The sequence below is a fragment of the Leopardus geoffroyi genome, chromosome E1 (assembly GCF_018350155.1).
Source record: "Leopardus geoffroyi isolate Oge1 chromosome E1, O.geoffroyi_Oge1_pat1.0, whole genome shotgun sequence".
NCBI classification, from domain to species: Eukaryota; Metazoa; Chordata; class Mammalia; order Carnivora; family Felidae; genus Leopardus; species Leopardus geoffroyi.
In genome coordinates, this window is record NC_059330.1 from 3019627 (window position 1) to 3032019 (window position 12393).

Genomic DNA, 12393 nt, shown 5'->3' on the forward strand with positions numbered 1-12393 from the left:
TGATATTGAAAAGCATCCTGAAACTAGGGGAAGGCGTTTGGAATACCAGTGCCAGCGTGTGCAGATACGTGTATATTTTAACATAAAGCTACATTTAGAGTTTCGGGGTTGGGTTTGGGATTCTGGGAATAGAGCATTGCTTGTATTTAAATAGTATAAAAATGCCATAAAATTTTATTCAAATTGTTAAGACAGTAAGAAAACTTCATGTTTGTGATTTCTTCTGGTAGTTGACCTCCTTTTACATTTGGCCTGCTGTGTGTGTGCTGATTCTGTCTCATCCTTTGGTCTTTGGGAGATTCCGATAAGCTGTCTAGGGCTTCATACAGCTAGTTCTCTTCAGGCAAGTGCTGTCAGTGTTTGGAGCTAGCGAAGCTTTGGAGAGGGGAGGAGAGCTTTAATAGAAATGGAGTGTTTTAATAGAAATCTCAATTATTCTAATTAGTTGGGGAAGCCTTTTATATTAATAACCTTTGAAGCACCAAATTTGTCTTTAGATTTCTTTCTGGTTCTTTATCTTTTTTTTAATTTTTTTTTTTTTTTCAACGTTTATTTATTTTTGGGACAGAGAGAGACAGAGCATGAACGGGGGAGGGGCAGAGAGAGAGGGAGACGCAGAATCGGAAACAGGCTCCAGGCTCCGAGCCATCAGCCCAGAGCCCGACGCGGGGCTCGAACTCACGGACTGTGAGATCGTGACCTGGCTGAAGTCGGACGCTTAACCGACTGCGCCACCCAGGCGCCCCATCTGGTTTTTTATCTTTTATTTTTAGAGAGAGTGCGAGCGAGCAGTGAGTGCAAGTGGGGGAGAGGGGCAGAGAGGGAGAGAGAGAGAATCTTAAGCAGGCTCCATGCTTATGAGGAGGTCGATGCAGGACTTGATCCCATGACCTTGGGATCATGACCTGAGCTGAAAAATAAGAGTCGGATACTCAACTGATGGAGCCACCCAAGTGCCCCTTAGATTTCTTTTTAAAATGCAACTTAACACACACACACACTTTCCTACTTTGGTATATAAAGCTTGTTGAGCCTTATCAAACCTTTCATTGCTATTTCATCAAAGCCAAGTAAATTATGCTGATGGATACAGGAGGGGTCTGTTTATGTCAGGGGCTCCGCATCTTTTTTTGTGTCATAGATGCCTTTATTGGCTGGGGAAACCTGTGGACCCCTTCTCAGAATAACGTGTTTTTGTTTGTTTTGTTTTAAATATTTATTTATTTTGAGAGAGAGGGATTGAATCACAAGCAGGCTCCCTGCTTCAGCACAGATCTGATGCGGGGCTCAATCCCACAAACCACGAGATCATGACCTGAGCTGAAATTAGGAGTCAGATGCTTAACTGACAGAGTCACCCAGGCACCCCAAAATAATGTTTTTCAGTGCATACAATTAATAATAAAATTGCAAAGGAAACCAGTTGTATTGAAAAACACTTAACAGTACTTTGTGGCATAGTAATGTGTGTTTCTTTATTAATACCTTAAATAAGAAAGATCTAGGGGTGGGGCACCTGGGTGGCTCATTCAGGTTAAACGTCTGACTTCGGCTGAGGTCATGATCTCATGGTTCATGAGTTCGAGCCCCGCATCAGGCCGTCTGCTGTCAATGTAGAGCCCACTATGGATCCCCTGTTCCCCAAGCTCTCTGTCCCTCCCCTGCTCGTGCTCTCTCTCTTTTTCTCTGTCAAAAATAAACAAACATTAAAAAAAAAAAAAAAGATTCAGGGGTGAGTGTGTAAAATGTGAGTCCTTTTGGACCTTTTAAGTCACTTTCACTGAACCCTGAGCCTAGAATAAGTGATGTAAGACAGACTGTCTTTATCGTGTAGTATATTTTGTGGCAGCACCAGCGTTCGGGCACGGTCATTGACCTGACCTGCAGTCGTCTTCCCCGCGGACCCTGGGACTCCTCCTGTAACTCCTCTTTCCCACTCTGTCTGTGATCAGCTTCCAGGAAGCTCGGGATGAGCTAGTTGAATTCCAGGAGGGAAGCCGAGAATTAGAAGCAGAGCTGGAGGCACAGTTAGTACAGGCTGAACAGAGGAACAGAGACTTGCAGGCCGATAACCAGAGACTGAAGTATGAAGTCGAAGCACTAAAGGTAACTGTGGCGGCTTTACGAGCTGGTGTCGAATGCGCTGGGCTGTGTTCACATGAGGGATACGGTTTTTGGGTGGAGCTTAAGAGCAGCAGGCAGAAAAAAGAAAAAAAAAAGCCTTAAAGTGAGTTTTCGGAATAAGCTTTTCTTTCATGGAACCAAGGGGAAGGTGGTTTGGGGTTTAGGAGTTCACTTAGAAACCCTGTAGCCGTCCGGTTTTTAGCGATCATGTTCTCATGACACGTGGCCATTCTGTCATTTTCCAAAGCTGCCTGATTTGCTCAAGATTGCCTCATTTGGTGACACTTTAAAATTAGTTTGTATGAAATACACATTTATTCCATTATTCATGGAATAATGAATTCCGACGCTATTCATAGCGTCTTTACTTTTGAAGTTCATTTCGGGTTAAAAAAAAATCCCTTTTTAAAAAGGGATTTCTAGGAGTTAAAGGATTAACCCCCTTTGTTGCTGTCCATCACCTGCCTTAGCCAAGTGCTTGAGGGTTTCTGTGCCCCTGGGTGTGGGGTGGGGTTATGGATTGGGGAAGGTGGGGGGGACACAGGTGAGAGCTAGGGCAGTGGGGCTCTGGGTGGTGGTCTCCCTCTCTGTGCTCACCCGGGCTGCGTTTAGCCTGAGAACCCAGAGTTCACCCCCCTCCCCAAGTGTGGGGTTGAGGCACTAGTTTCACAAAATAGTGAAATAACAAATAGTAAAATAACTTCTTTTCAGAGAGGTCATTATTAGATTTCTTTCTGAGGGGAGAATGGTTGACTCTCTAAATTTATGAGTTAAGGTGCTTGGAATGAATGTCTTTTTTTTTTTTTTTTTTTTTTAATATTGTAAGGAGGAGAGGAGTACCATCACCTCAGATTGCGGGTAATTTCCTTGGATCCCTGCCCTCATAGTGTGGGTTACTTCCTTTGCTAAGGACAACTCTATATTAATCACACACACTTTCCTTCCTATGCCCATGCCTTCAGGAGAAACTAGAACATCAGTATGCACAGAGCTACAAGCAGGTGTCGGTATTAGAAGATGATTTAAGTCAGACTCGGGCCATCAAGGAGCAGTTGCATAAGTATGTGAGAGAGCTGGAGCAGGCCAACGATGATCTGGAGCGAGCAAAGAGGTAAACGCGTGCTGTGCGCTTGGTTAGAACAAGCAGACTTGGCGATCAGGGTTGAAGATCTGTCAACTCTCAGCTCAGCCTGTCACCTAGATCTTGGTCCCAGAACGTTGCCTTCTGCTATTTCATCACATTGGTGCTAAATCGATCCTTCTCTCTCCAGATAATGCCCTTCCAGGGTTTTCTCCCTGTTTGTCCTTCTTCTGTCCTTCATTACCATTGTTGGTCCTGTTGGTGTTCTGTTTTGTTTTTTAAACACCTCTGCTTCACTCCTCTGTCTCTCCCTCTGTGTTCTTAGTGCTGCCACCCTTCTGGCAGGCCCCACATCTTCTGCCTGAATTCTGTAGTGACTTCCTCACTGATCTGTCTTTACATCTTTACTCCTTCTCCTTCTCTTCAGTTTAAACGCTAACCTGTGGATTCTCTCAGAATACTGCTTTCGTCACGATTCTGCCGCACGGCCTAGAGTGGCTTGCTGTTGTTACTGTTGCTGAGCTTTTCTGCAGTCTGTAATGAGTTGTTTCTGAACCATTCCAAACTTGATTCCTGTTACTTTACAATTACTGTCTGGTAGTTCTTTCCTTAATGTCTGAGTGACTCCTACATGCCTGGCTTGATGCTAGAGCTGAGGATGACAGAGGTAAGCTAGCCGCTGCCCTCGGGTGGGACCGACGTGGACCTTTGACACAGTCAGTACTCGAGCTAAGAGAGTGTCCAAGCGGCTCCAGGGCACAGAGGCGGCGGCTGCTGGCGTACCGTGGCGGAGCAGGGGAAGCCTTCGCTGGCACTGAAGCTGCAGTCTGCGAGGAGGGAAGAGGCCAGCCAGGGGAAGAGAGAGGTGTAAAGGCAGAGAGGCAGGAAGGCTCAGGAGGTGGGAATATCTCACTTTGGTTGACACGTGTGGAGACAGTGTGGCTGCACAACATGAGATTGAAAGTGGTTGGGGCCAGAGTGGGAAGAACCTTGTGTGCTGTTTGAAAGCCGTTCTAGAGGCAATGAGGGCCTCGTGAAGAATTTTTTAAACAAAGGAGGGACACCAGACTTTGATGGGATAGGGCTGAGGAACTGGAAGTAGGGAGGAAGACCCTTGAGGAGTAATCCGGGTGATGGATGAGGAATTAAGCCAGGGGCAGAAGGTTGGGGGAGAGCGAGTGGAGTTGAGAGACATTTTGACAGCCGATAGGACTTGATAAAATTGGCCACAGGCATTAAGAGTTCTAACTTGAGGTTAGGGAATTTTATCTCTGTAGCAGGCTGCACGCAGTGGGCAGGGGGCACGTGGTAGGTGCATGTTAATGTCTGTTGAATAAATGAGCACGAGGAGAAATGCAGGAAGAAGAGACGGAAGGGAGTGAATGGAGCGGGACCTGGGACTTGGTGTTTTAAACGCATTTTTAATTATTTATTTATTTTTTTTTTTTTAATTTTTTTTTTTTTCAACGTTTATTTATTTTTGGGACAGAGAGAGACAGAGCATGAATGGGGGAGGGGCAGAGAGAGAGGGAGACACAGAATCGGAAACAGCCTCCAGGCTCCGAGCCATCAGCCCAGAGCCCGACGCGGGGCTCGAACTCACGGACCGCGAGATCGTGACCTGGCTGAAGTCGGACGCTTAACCGACTGCGCCACCCAGGCGCCCCGCATTTTTAATTCTTAATGTACTCTAAAATTGTTGGAAAGTCTTCTTGGAAATGTGTCAACTTGGTTGTTGTGTTTACAATCCAGGGGGGAGATAAAGTGTGTAAGAGGTGGCCTTCCTTTAAGGAACCGTAAGGAATTTCGGTGGGCATTTAAGAGAATACATTGAATGGCCCAAACTAGCCACAGAGATACTAAGTGCCACCAGAGGTCACAAGGGGGTGGAGACCGTTCTCTTTCAACTGGGCCAGGCTTTCTAGGTCAGGAAATGGCATGAGCTAAACGGACAGTTTCCTTTTGTATTAGCTGTTTGCACGCTATTTATTTAATTCATGGACTCCCAATTTTTTTTTTCTTCTTTTTAGAGCAACAATAGTGTCACTGGAAGACTTTGAACAAAGGCTAAATCAGGCCATTGAACGAAATGCATTTTTAGAAAGTGAACTTGATGAAAAGGAATCTTTGTTAGTCTCTGTACAGCGGTTAAAGGATGAAGCCAGAGGTAAACCTAAAACTTGAAGAACACCCTCTACCCCACTGTCCCTGAGCCCTGGTTCTAAGCCAGCTCCAGGAGCAAGGTGGAAGGCCGTGTGCACGATCCTTTTGTCAGGCACTGTGCTGCTTTTAGTCTCTCAGCACCTACATCATCTACTCGAAGAAGTAGGTAGCATTATCCCCCTTTTACAGGTCGGAAAACTGAGCAGAGAGAAGTGGAGTTGTGTCCAAAGTCTTAGAGCTTTTCAGTGGGGATTCAAACCCTGGTCTGTTTTCCACAACCTTAACTGCTACCACTGTGTGTGTCCTGCTTGGTTTCTTTGGGTCTTCTCCTGTGTTACGCACATAATAACACTGCGTGTGTGCACATGTGATAAAGAAGAGACTGCTTTCCTTATAGTCTGCATTCTACCGTGTATTAAACACAAGACGGAGGGAGGGAGAATTTTAAAAGGAAAGTATGTGTTCACTATATGCTTGTACAGCAGTGTAACTCGCCGGCCCCCTGCCCCCAGGCCCTGGCAACGCCGTTCTTCCTTCTGTGTCTGTGAATCTGACTCTTCTAGGAACCTCACAGAGGTGGGGCCGTACGGTATTTGTCCTTTTGTGACTGGCTTGTTTCCATTCCGCACAACATCCTCAAGGCTCATCCCTGTAGTGGCACGTGTCAGAATTGCCTTCCGTTTTAAGTCTGCATAAGACCCTGTTATATGCACAGATCCCATTTTGTCTATCCATTTATCCACGGATAGACATTTGGGTGTATACCCAGGAATGGGATAACTTCGTATACTTCTTTTTTTTTTTTTTTTTAACGCCAGTGTTCTGTAGGTCAGTTGAATAACTGGAAAAGGAAATGTTAATTTGGGCTTAAAAATTCTAGATTTGAAAGCAAGAAAAAAAACTGCGACTGTTTTGAATGCTTCCTTTCTATAACAAAATACTGCATTTGGTAATTAATAAACCATACCAACCCACTTAAAATTCTAAAAGTGTACTTCATTGATTTTGCAGTAATCCCAAAAGAACAGAATAAAAGCAAATGAGTTGAAAAGAGCATTTATTTTTGTGTCCTGTAGGTTCAGTGTGAGTTTTGGTTTGGCCTGCATCCTGTTTCTTTTTTGCACGTGAGCATAGTTTGCTGTCCTCTTAGGTTGTAGCATTTGTATTGGCTTTTTTTTTCCTTTTTCTTTTTTTTTAAATGTTTATTTTTGAGGGGCACTTGGGTGGCTCAGTCAGTTGAGCATCCGACTTCGGCTCAGGTCATGATCTCATGGTCTGTGAGTTTGAGCCCCGCATCGGGCTCTGTGCTGACACCTCAGAGCCTGGAGCCCGCTTCGGATTCTGTATCTCTGTCTCTCTCTGCCCCTCCTTTTGCTTGCACTCAGTCTGTCTCTTTCCCTCTCAAAAATAAATAAACATTAAGAAAAATGAAGAAAAAATGTTTATTTTAGAGAGAGAGAGAGACAGTGTGAGTGGGAGAGGAGCAGAGAGGGAGACACAGAATCCGAAGCAGGCGCCAGGCTCCGAGCTGTCAGCACAGAGCCCGACGTGGGGCTCGAACTCATGAACTGATCGGCTCAAGATCACGACCTGAGCCACAGTCGGACTCTCAACCGACTGAGCCCTCCCAAGCGCCCCAACGTGTTTTAGTTCTAAAAGATCATTTAGATGGTAGGGTTGTCATTTTTATACCCCAAGAAATAAAAAGCATGAAATAGGAAACTCGTTTTTGGGAAATAGTCATTTAGGAGGAATGTCTTTACGGCTTTTCAGATGTGACTTTGCTGGGTGTGTCTGCTTCCTCGAGTGAGTGTTATTCCCTGTGCAACATTTTGCAGATTTAAGACAAGAACTGGCAGTCCGGGAGAGACAGCAGGAAGTCACCAGAAAGTCGGCGCCCAGCTCTCCGACCCTGGACTGTGAAAAGATGGACTCTGCTGTGCAGGCATCGCTTTCTTTGCCAGCTACTCCCGTTGGCAAAGGGACGGAAAACAGTTTTCCTTCACCCAAAGGTTTGTGCTGTCTTTTCTTCCTGCACCTGTGGTGGATTAGCGACGGAAGGGGGTCTGCCGTGGAAGCAGGGGTCGCCATGGGGTGAGCAACGATTTCAGTTTAGAAGTTGGTGAAATCAAGCACTCTGTGGAGCAGAGGAAGAGGTTGGTTTCCCAGGCGGCTGCTGCACAGGGCAGTGGTGCCTGCGTGTACAATAAGAGCAGCTTAACGCATTGAGTCTTTAAGAAGTTGCAGGTTTTTCAAAGCAACGTTGATTTTTTGATGGTAGCAGGAATACAGGTTCATGTTGAAAAGTTGGAAAAAAAAAGACCCACTGCAGTCTAACCGCTGCAAGGCAGCTATTGGTTTTTTTTCTTTTTTTCAACATAATTTTATTTTTTTAAATTTACATCCAAGTTAGCGTATGGTGCAACAATGATTTCAGGAGTAGATTCCTTGATGCCCCTCCCCCATTTAGCCCATCCCCCTTCCCACACCCTCCAGTAACCCTCAGTTTGATCTCCATATTTATGAGTCTCTTCTGTTTTGTCCCCTCCCTGTTTTTATATTATTTTTGCTTCCCTTCCCTGTGTTCATCTGTTCTGTGTCTCACAGTCCTCATATGGGTGAAGTCCTATGATTTTTGTCTTTCTCTGATTTCACCTAGCATAATACCCTCCAGTTCCATCCACGTAGTTGCAAATGGCAAGATTTCATTCTTTTTGATTGCCGAATAATACTCCATTGTGTATGTGTGTGCGTGCGTGTGTGTATATATATATGTGTGTGTGTGTGTGTGTATACACACACGCACACACCACATCTTTATCCATTCATCCATCGATGGACATTTGGGCTCTTTCCACACTTTGGCTATTGTCGATAGTGCTGCTGTAAACATGGGGGTGCATGTGTCCCTTCGAAACAGCACACCTGTATCCCATGGGTAAATGCCTAGTGGTGCAATTCCCGGGTCGTAGGGTAGTTCTGCTTTTAGTTTTTTGAGGAACCTCCATGCTGTTTTCCAGAGTGGCTGCACCAGCTTGCATTCCCGAGGGCAGCTATTGTTAATGCGGAATTTTTTCCGCTGTGTGCGTGTGTTTGTGCCACACCTCCTTGTTACACATAAGCTTGGGGATCGTATTTAAATACAGTTTTATTTCTTGGGCCACTTCACATATCACCGAAGACTAGAGGCCTTTACACACGGCGTGTACAGAGAGACTCCCTGAGTTACCATTCGGCTCAGGTGGGCGTGGCCTTTCTGTTACGTGCCTCGGTGGCTGCCGTTTTCAGAGGTGACATTCGGAGTAATCCACGAGCAGTACGTGAGAATGTTCCTTTTGCTGTCAGCCAGTATGGTTGTTTATATCCAGCTAAGCAGAAACACCACTTAGTGGCCACTACGTAGAACCTTAGAATGGAACCCCCACAGAGCTTCATTCAGATTTGTTTCATTTTTGCAGCTTGCAGATACTTCGGCCACTTCCACTCCTCCATTCTTTTTTCTTCCCAGACTGGAGCTCTTTCTTCCCATCCCTTTTTTAAATAAAGGATCTTCTCTTTCAGAGTGATAGGAGAAGATTTTCTCTTCAGACAGTTAGCGAAGTAAGCTCTATCTGTCCTGCCCAGTACAGTAGCCGCTAGCCCACGTGTGACCGTTCACATTGAAGTTTTTATTACAGTGAATTAACATTTAAAATTCAGTTTCCCAGTTGCAGTAGCCACATTTCAAGTGCTCAGTAGCCCTTCAGGAGAGAACTTCTCCTACCTTCACTTAGTTATAAGGTGAAATTGGCTCAGGAACGGGAAAATGCCATAGAGTCGTTAGGGTGGTGTTATTTGCGCTTGTGCTGGGGTTTCTGCCAAGGACACAGAGCAGGCAGGGTGCGCATGGTCGCAGGCGTCAAAAACTCTCACTGTCCATTTTGGAGAATGGCTGCTTGTGTATTTGAGGATCTCAGAATTCCTAACATTTGAGAATGAACAAAGGTTCGCTTTCTGGTACTGATAGAACTGTGTGGCTAAGTTCTGAAAATTCTTCAGTTGAGCCCTAATCAGAAGAATCGGGAGCTCAGTTGAGGTAAGACCCAGACAGGTGCGCGTCCTGTCATAGCTCATTAGAGTTTTAATTCAGGGACTTGGCTGCGGTGAGCAGGGCAAGGTCAGTGGGACACAGAGCTTGCTTGCTCTGGCACAGGATTAAGATTGTCAACCCCGAGGCAGTGCTGTTTGTCCAAGTAGGCTGGGACGTTTGCAGACTGGGACTGAGAGCATGCACTTTAACCAACCTGAAAGCTGCTGCGTGCCAGATCACCGCACTTGTGTGACAGATGAGTCAGCACAGACCTGACGAGAAGCCGGAGATCAGCGAAATCAGTGCAAGCCTGAAGGGCCGTCCTCTATGAAGTGGTCTGTCTTTAATTGTATTATAGGAGTAACACTGCCGGTTTCCAAAAGGCATCTAAGACATCTTTCCATAAAAGCACAGATTTAATAATTTGAGGATAATGGGGAAAAACGAGGTCTGGAAATACCTGCCGAGAAAAGTACAGCAGTTTGTTTATGCCCTGGTGAGCCCCTGTTCTGTGCCATGCATTATTCTAGATGCTGGGAGTCTGGTGGTGAATGGGACCGCGTCCCCACCTTCAGTTAGATTGTATTCTGGAGGACAAGGACAGTGAACGGCAGCAACAAAGCGTTTACGTACTGATCAGCGCTCCGTAGCATTGAGTGCTTCCTATGGGCAGGTGTTTCGAGAGTGTATTAGCTAACTTAAACTTCACGACGACTTTGAAGTGTTCTCATTAGCCCTCTTCTACATACGGGCGGCTTACTAAAGCTCACACAGTGACTCAGTGGCAGAGATGGATTCGTATCTAGCAGTTTAGCCCAAGAGCTCTTAGCTGTGGTAGACACCATCTCAAAAGTAAACGGAAGAAACGTGCATGACTGAAAACGTCTGCTGAGGGACGTGCAAGAAGGTGTGAGTAAATGTCACACTAGATAACCCCATTCCGAGTGGGGAGACTGTCGGAGCATCTCCCCAAATCAACTGTTCTCCCCAAATCAACGAGTAATTTAAATTGCTAATGAAAATCCCAAGAGGGTCTTTTAAATTGGCAAGTTGATTTTAAAGTTACTCTGGAAGAGTAAGTGTGCCAAGAAAAGCTTGAAATAGGCTAATAACAACAGGCTTTTCCCTTCAAGACAGCAGAGCATGTTTTAATGCTGCAGTAATGAAAGCAGCCTATTTCTGGTGCAATAGACTAATAAGTCAATGGAACTAAAACATATAGGGAATTCAGTGTATGAAAAGTGCCATTTCAGATGAGACGAGTCGTCTTCATGTTACGTTATTAGGACATTTGGCTATCCATTTGAAAAAAGCTTTGATATTTGATGGGTCAACTGATGTAAATGTTAAAAAAAAATTAGGAAAACCTAAGGAGGACATAAGAGGAACATATTTATGATACCAAGGTGAGGAAGCCCAGGCTTCCCCCACCAAAACAAAAAGCTTGGAAGATGAATGTCACACTGAGAAGTAAAAGACCTAGAGGAGAGAGGGTGAACATCTACAGTCGATAGGGCCCTTGCACGTTGATTAAAGGAAAGACCACCCAGTAGATAAAGTGTGGAGGATAAACAGATGATTTCCAGAAGAAGAGATTCACATATCTAGTTAGCAAGGAAACAAAAACACAACAGAATGACTATCAAATTGGCAAAAAAAAAGAAAAGAAAAGAGAAGAGAAAGATAATGTCATTGATGGCGTAGCCATACAGATTGCTGACCTTGGCACAACCTTCTCAGAGAGCATTTTGGCAGTGTCTCCTAAGGTGGACGACGTGGGCATATCCTGTGACCCAGCAGTTCTATTTTTAGGAATCGCTTCTCCAGAAATCCTTGTCTAGATATTTGAAGGATATGTGTCCTTTTAGCATTATTTGTAATGTAAAATTAGGTGTAGTCTAAATATCAGTCAGTTGAAGGAGACAGTTCAACATATCGATGGTGTCCCACTTTGTACTTCCTGTCCATGGTTTGGAATTCTTTTTCATGGCGCGTATTCTGCTTTGTAACGTCAACAACAAAACCGGCAACAAGATGTAGAGGGAACAACGAGTGTAACCACTCCTCTCTTCTTTTTCTCTAGCTATACCAAACGGTTTTGGTACCAGTCCACTAACTCCTTCCGCTAGGATATCAGCACTAAACATCGTGGGGGATCTCTTACGGAAAGTAGGGGTAAGCATTCAATTATTTACCCCCGCGTATTTCAGCTGCCAGGGTGTTGAATTCTTAATTCGGAGGGAGGGAAGAAAAAAAGGGGACCTTCTTGTGCTGAAGGCCTTGATTAAGCAGAGAGACAGAAGCATCTGGTGATGAGCCGAGACTGCTCCGGGGAGCAGTGTTGGGGCTCGGGCCCGCTAGTGCTTCTGCAGACGGCCCTGCGCGCTGAGCTCTTGGCCCCCCCCACCCCCACCCCCACCCCCTGGGGGCGTTCTGTGTGTCCCCATGGCCGTTTCCCCATCGTGGCCCCTCCATCTTTTTCTACACTGATTGCTCTGTGGCCTGCTATGTGTTCTGTGCCACTCCTGAATCCTGTTCCTGCTGTAGTCTGCCCCCCTGACCACCCCCTCGGCTGTCTCTGTAGGACTCAGCACTGGCTCGCGACGGGCCTTCCTCATCTTAGTCACGTCTGTCTTACTGCTCCTTGGCCACTTGAGCTTCTGTGCTGTCTCCTTGGCTCTAACCCGGTATTCCAGAACAGTTGGGCTTTTGAAATATTAAACTCGTTTTACTGCTTATTCAGTTTTTTCCTTCTAGAATACCTACTCTCTGACCTTACAGTGGTGGGAGCCTCTTGGCCTTTTAGCCATCTCTTGCTTTCATTTCTTGTGCTCATCCGTGATTCCACAGATGGCTTACTCTATCACTGCTGACTCGTGATCTTTTTGGCCATGGACGAGACCTGCCGTCTGGATCAGTCAAGCAGTTGGACCTCTCCTTCCCTGAACCTGGATCT

At 45.6% G+C, this 12393-nt stretch overlaps 1 protein-coding gene across 9 annotated transcripts in view; it reads left to right on the forward strand.

The window, feature by feature from the left end:
- NDEL1 (nudE neurodevelopment protein 1 like 1) overlaps window positions 1-12393 on the forward strand; it is a 97527-nt gene that overhangs the window by 31138 nt on the left and 53996 nt on the right. For all 9 annotated transcript variants that reach the window (XM_045490379.1, XM_045490377.1, XM_045490376.1 and 6 more), the window contains 5 exons: window positions 1953-2106; window positions 3087-3235; window positions 5236-5372; window positions 7207-7380; window positions 11521-11612. In XM_045490379.1, coding sequence (XP_045346335.1) covers window positions 1953-2106; window positions 3087-3235; window positions 5236-5372; window positions 7207-7380; window positions 11521-11612 — 706 coding nt within the window. The remainder of the gene's footprint in view (window positions 1-1952; window positions 2107-3086; window positions 3236-5235; window positions 5373-7206; window positions 7381-11520; window positions 11613-12393) is intronic.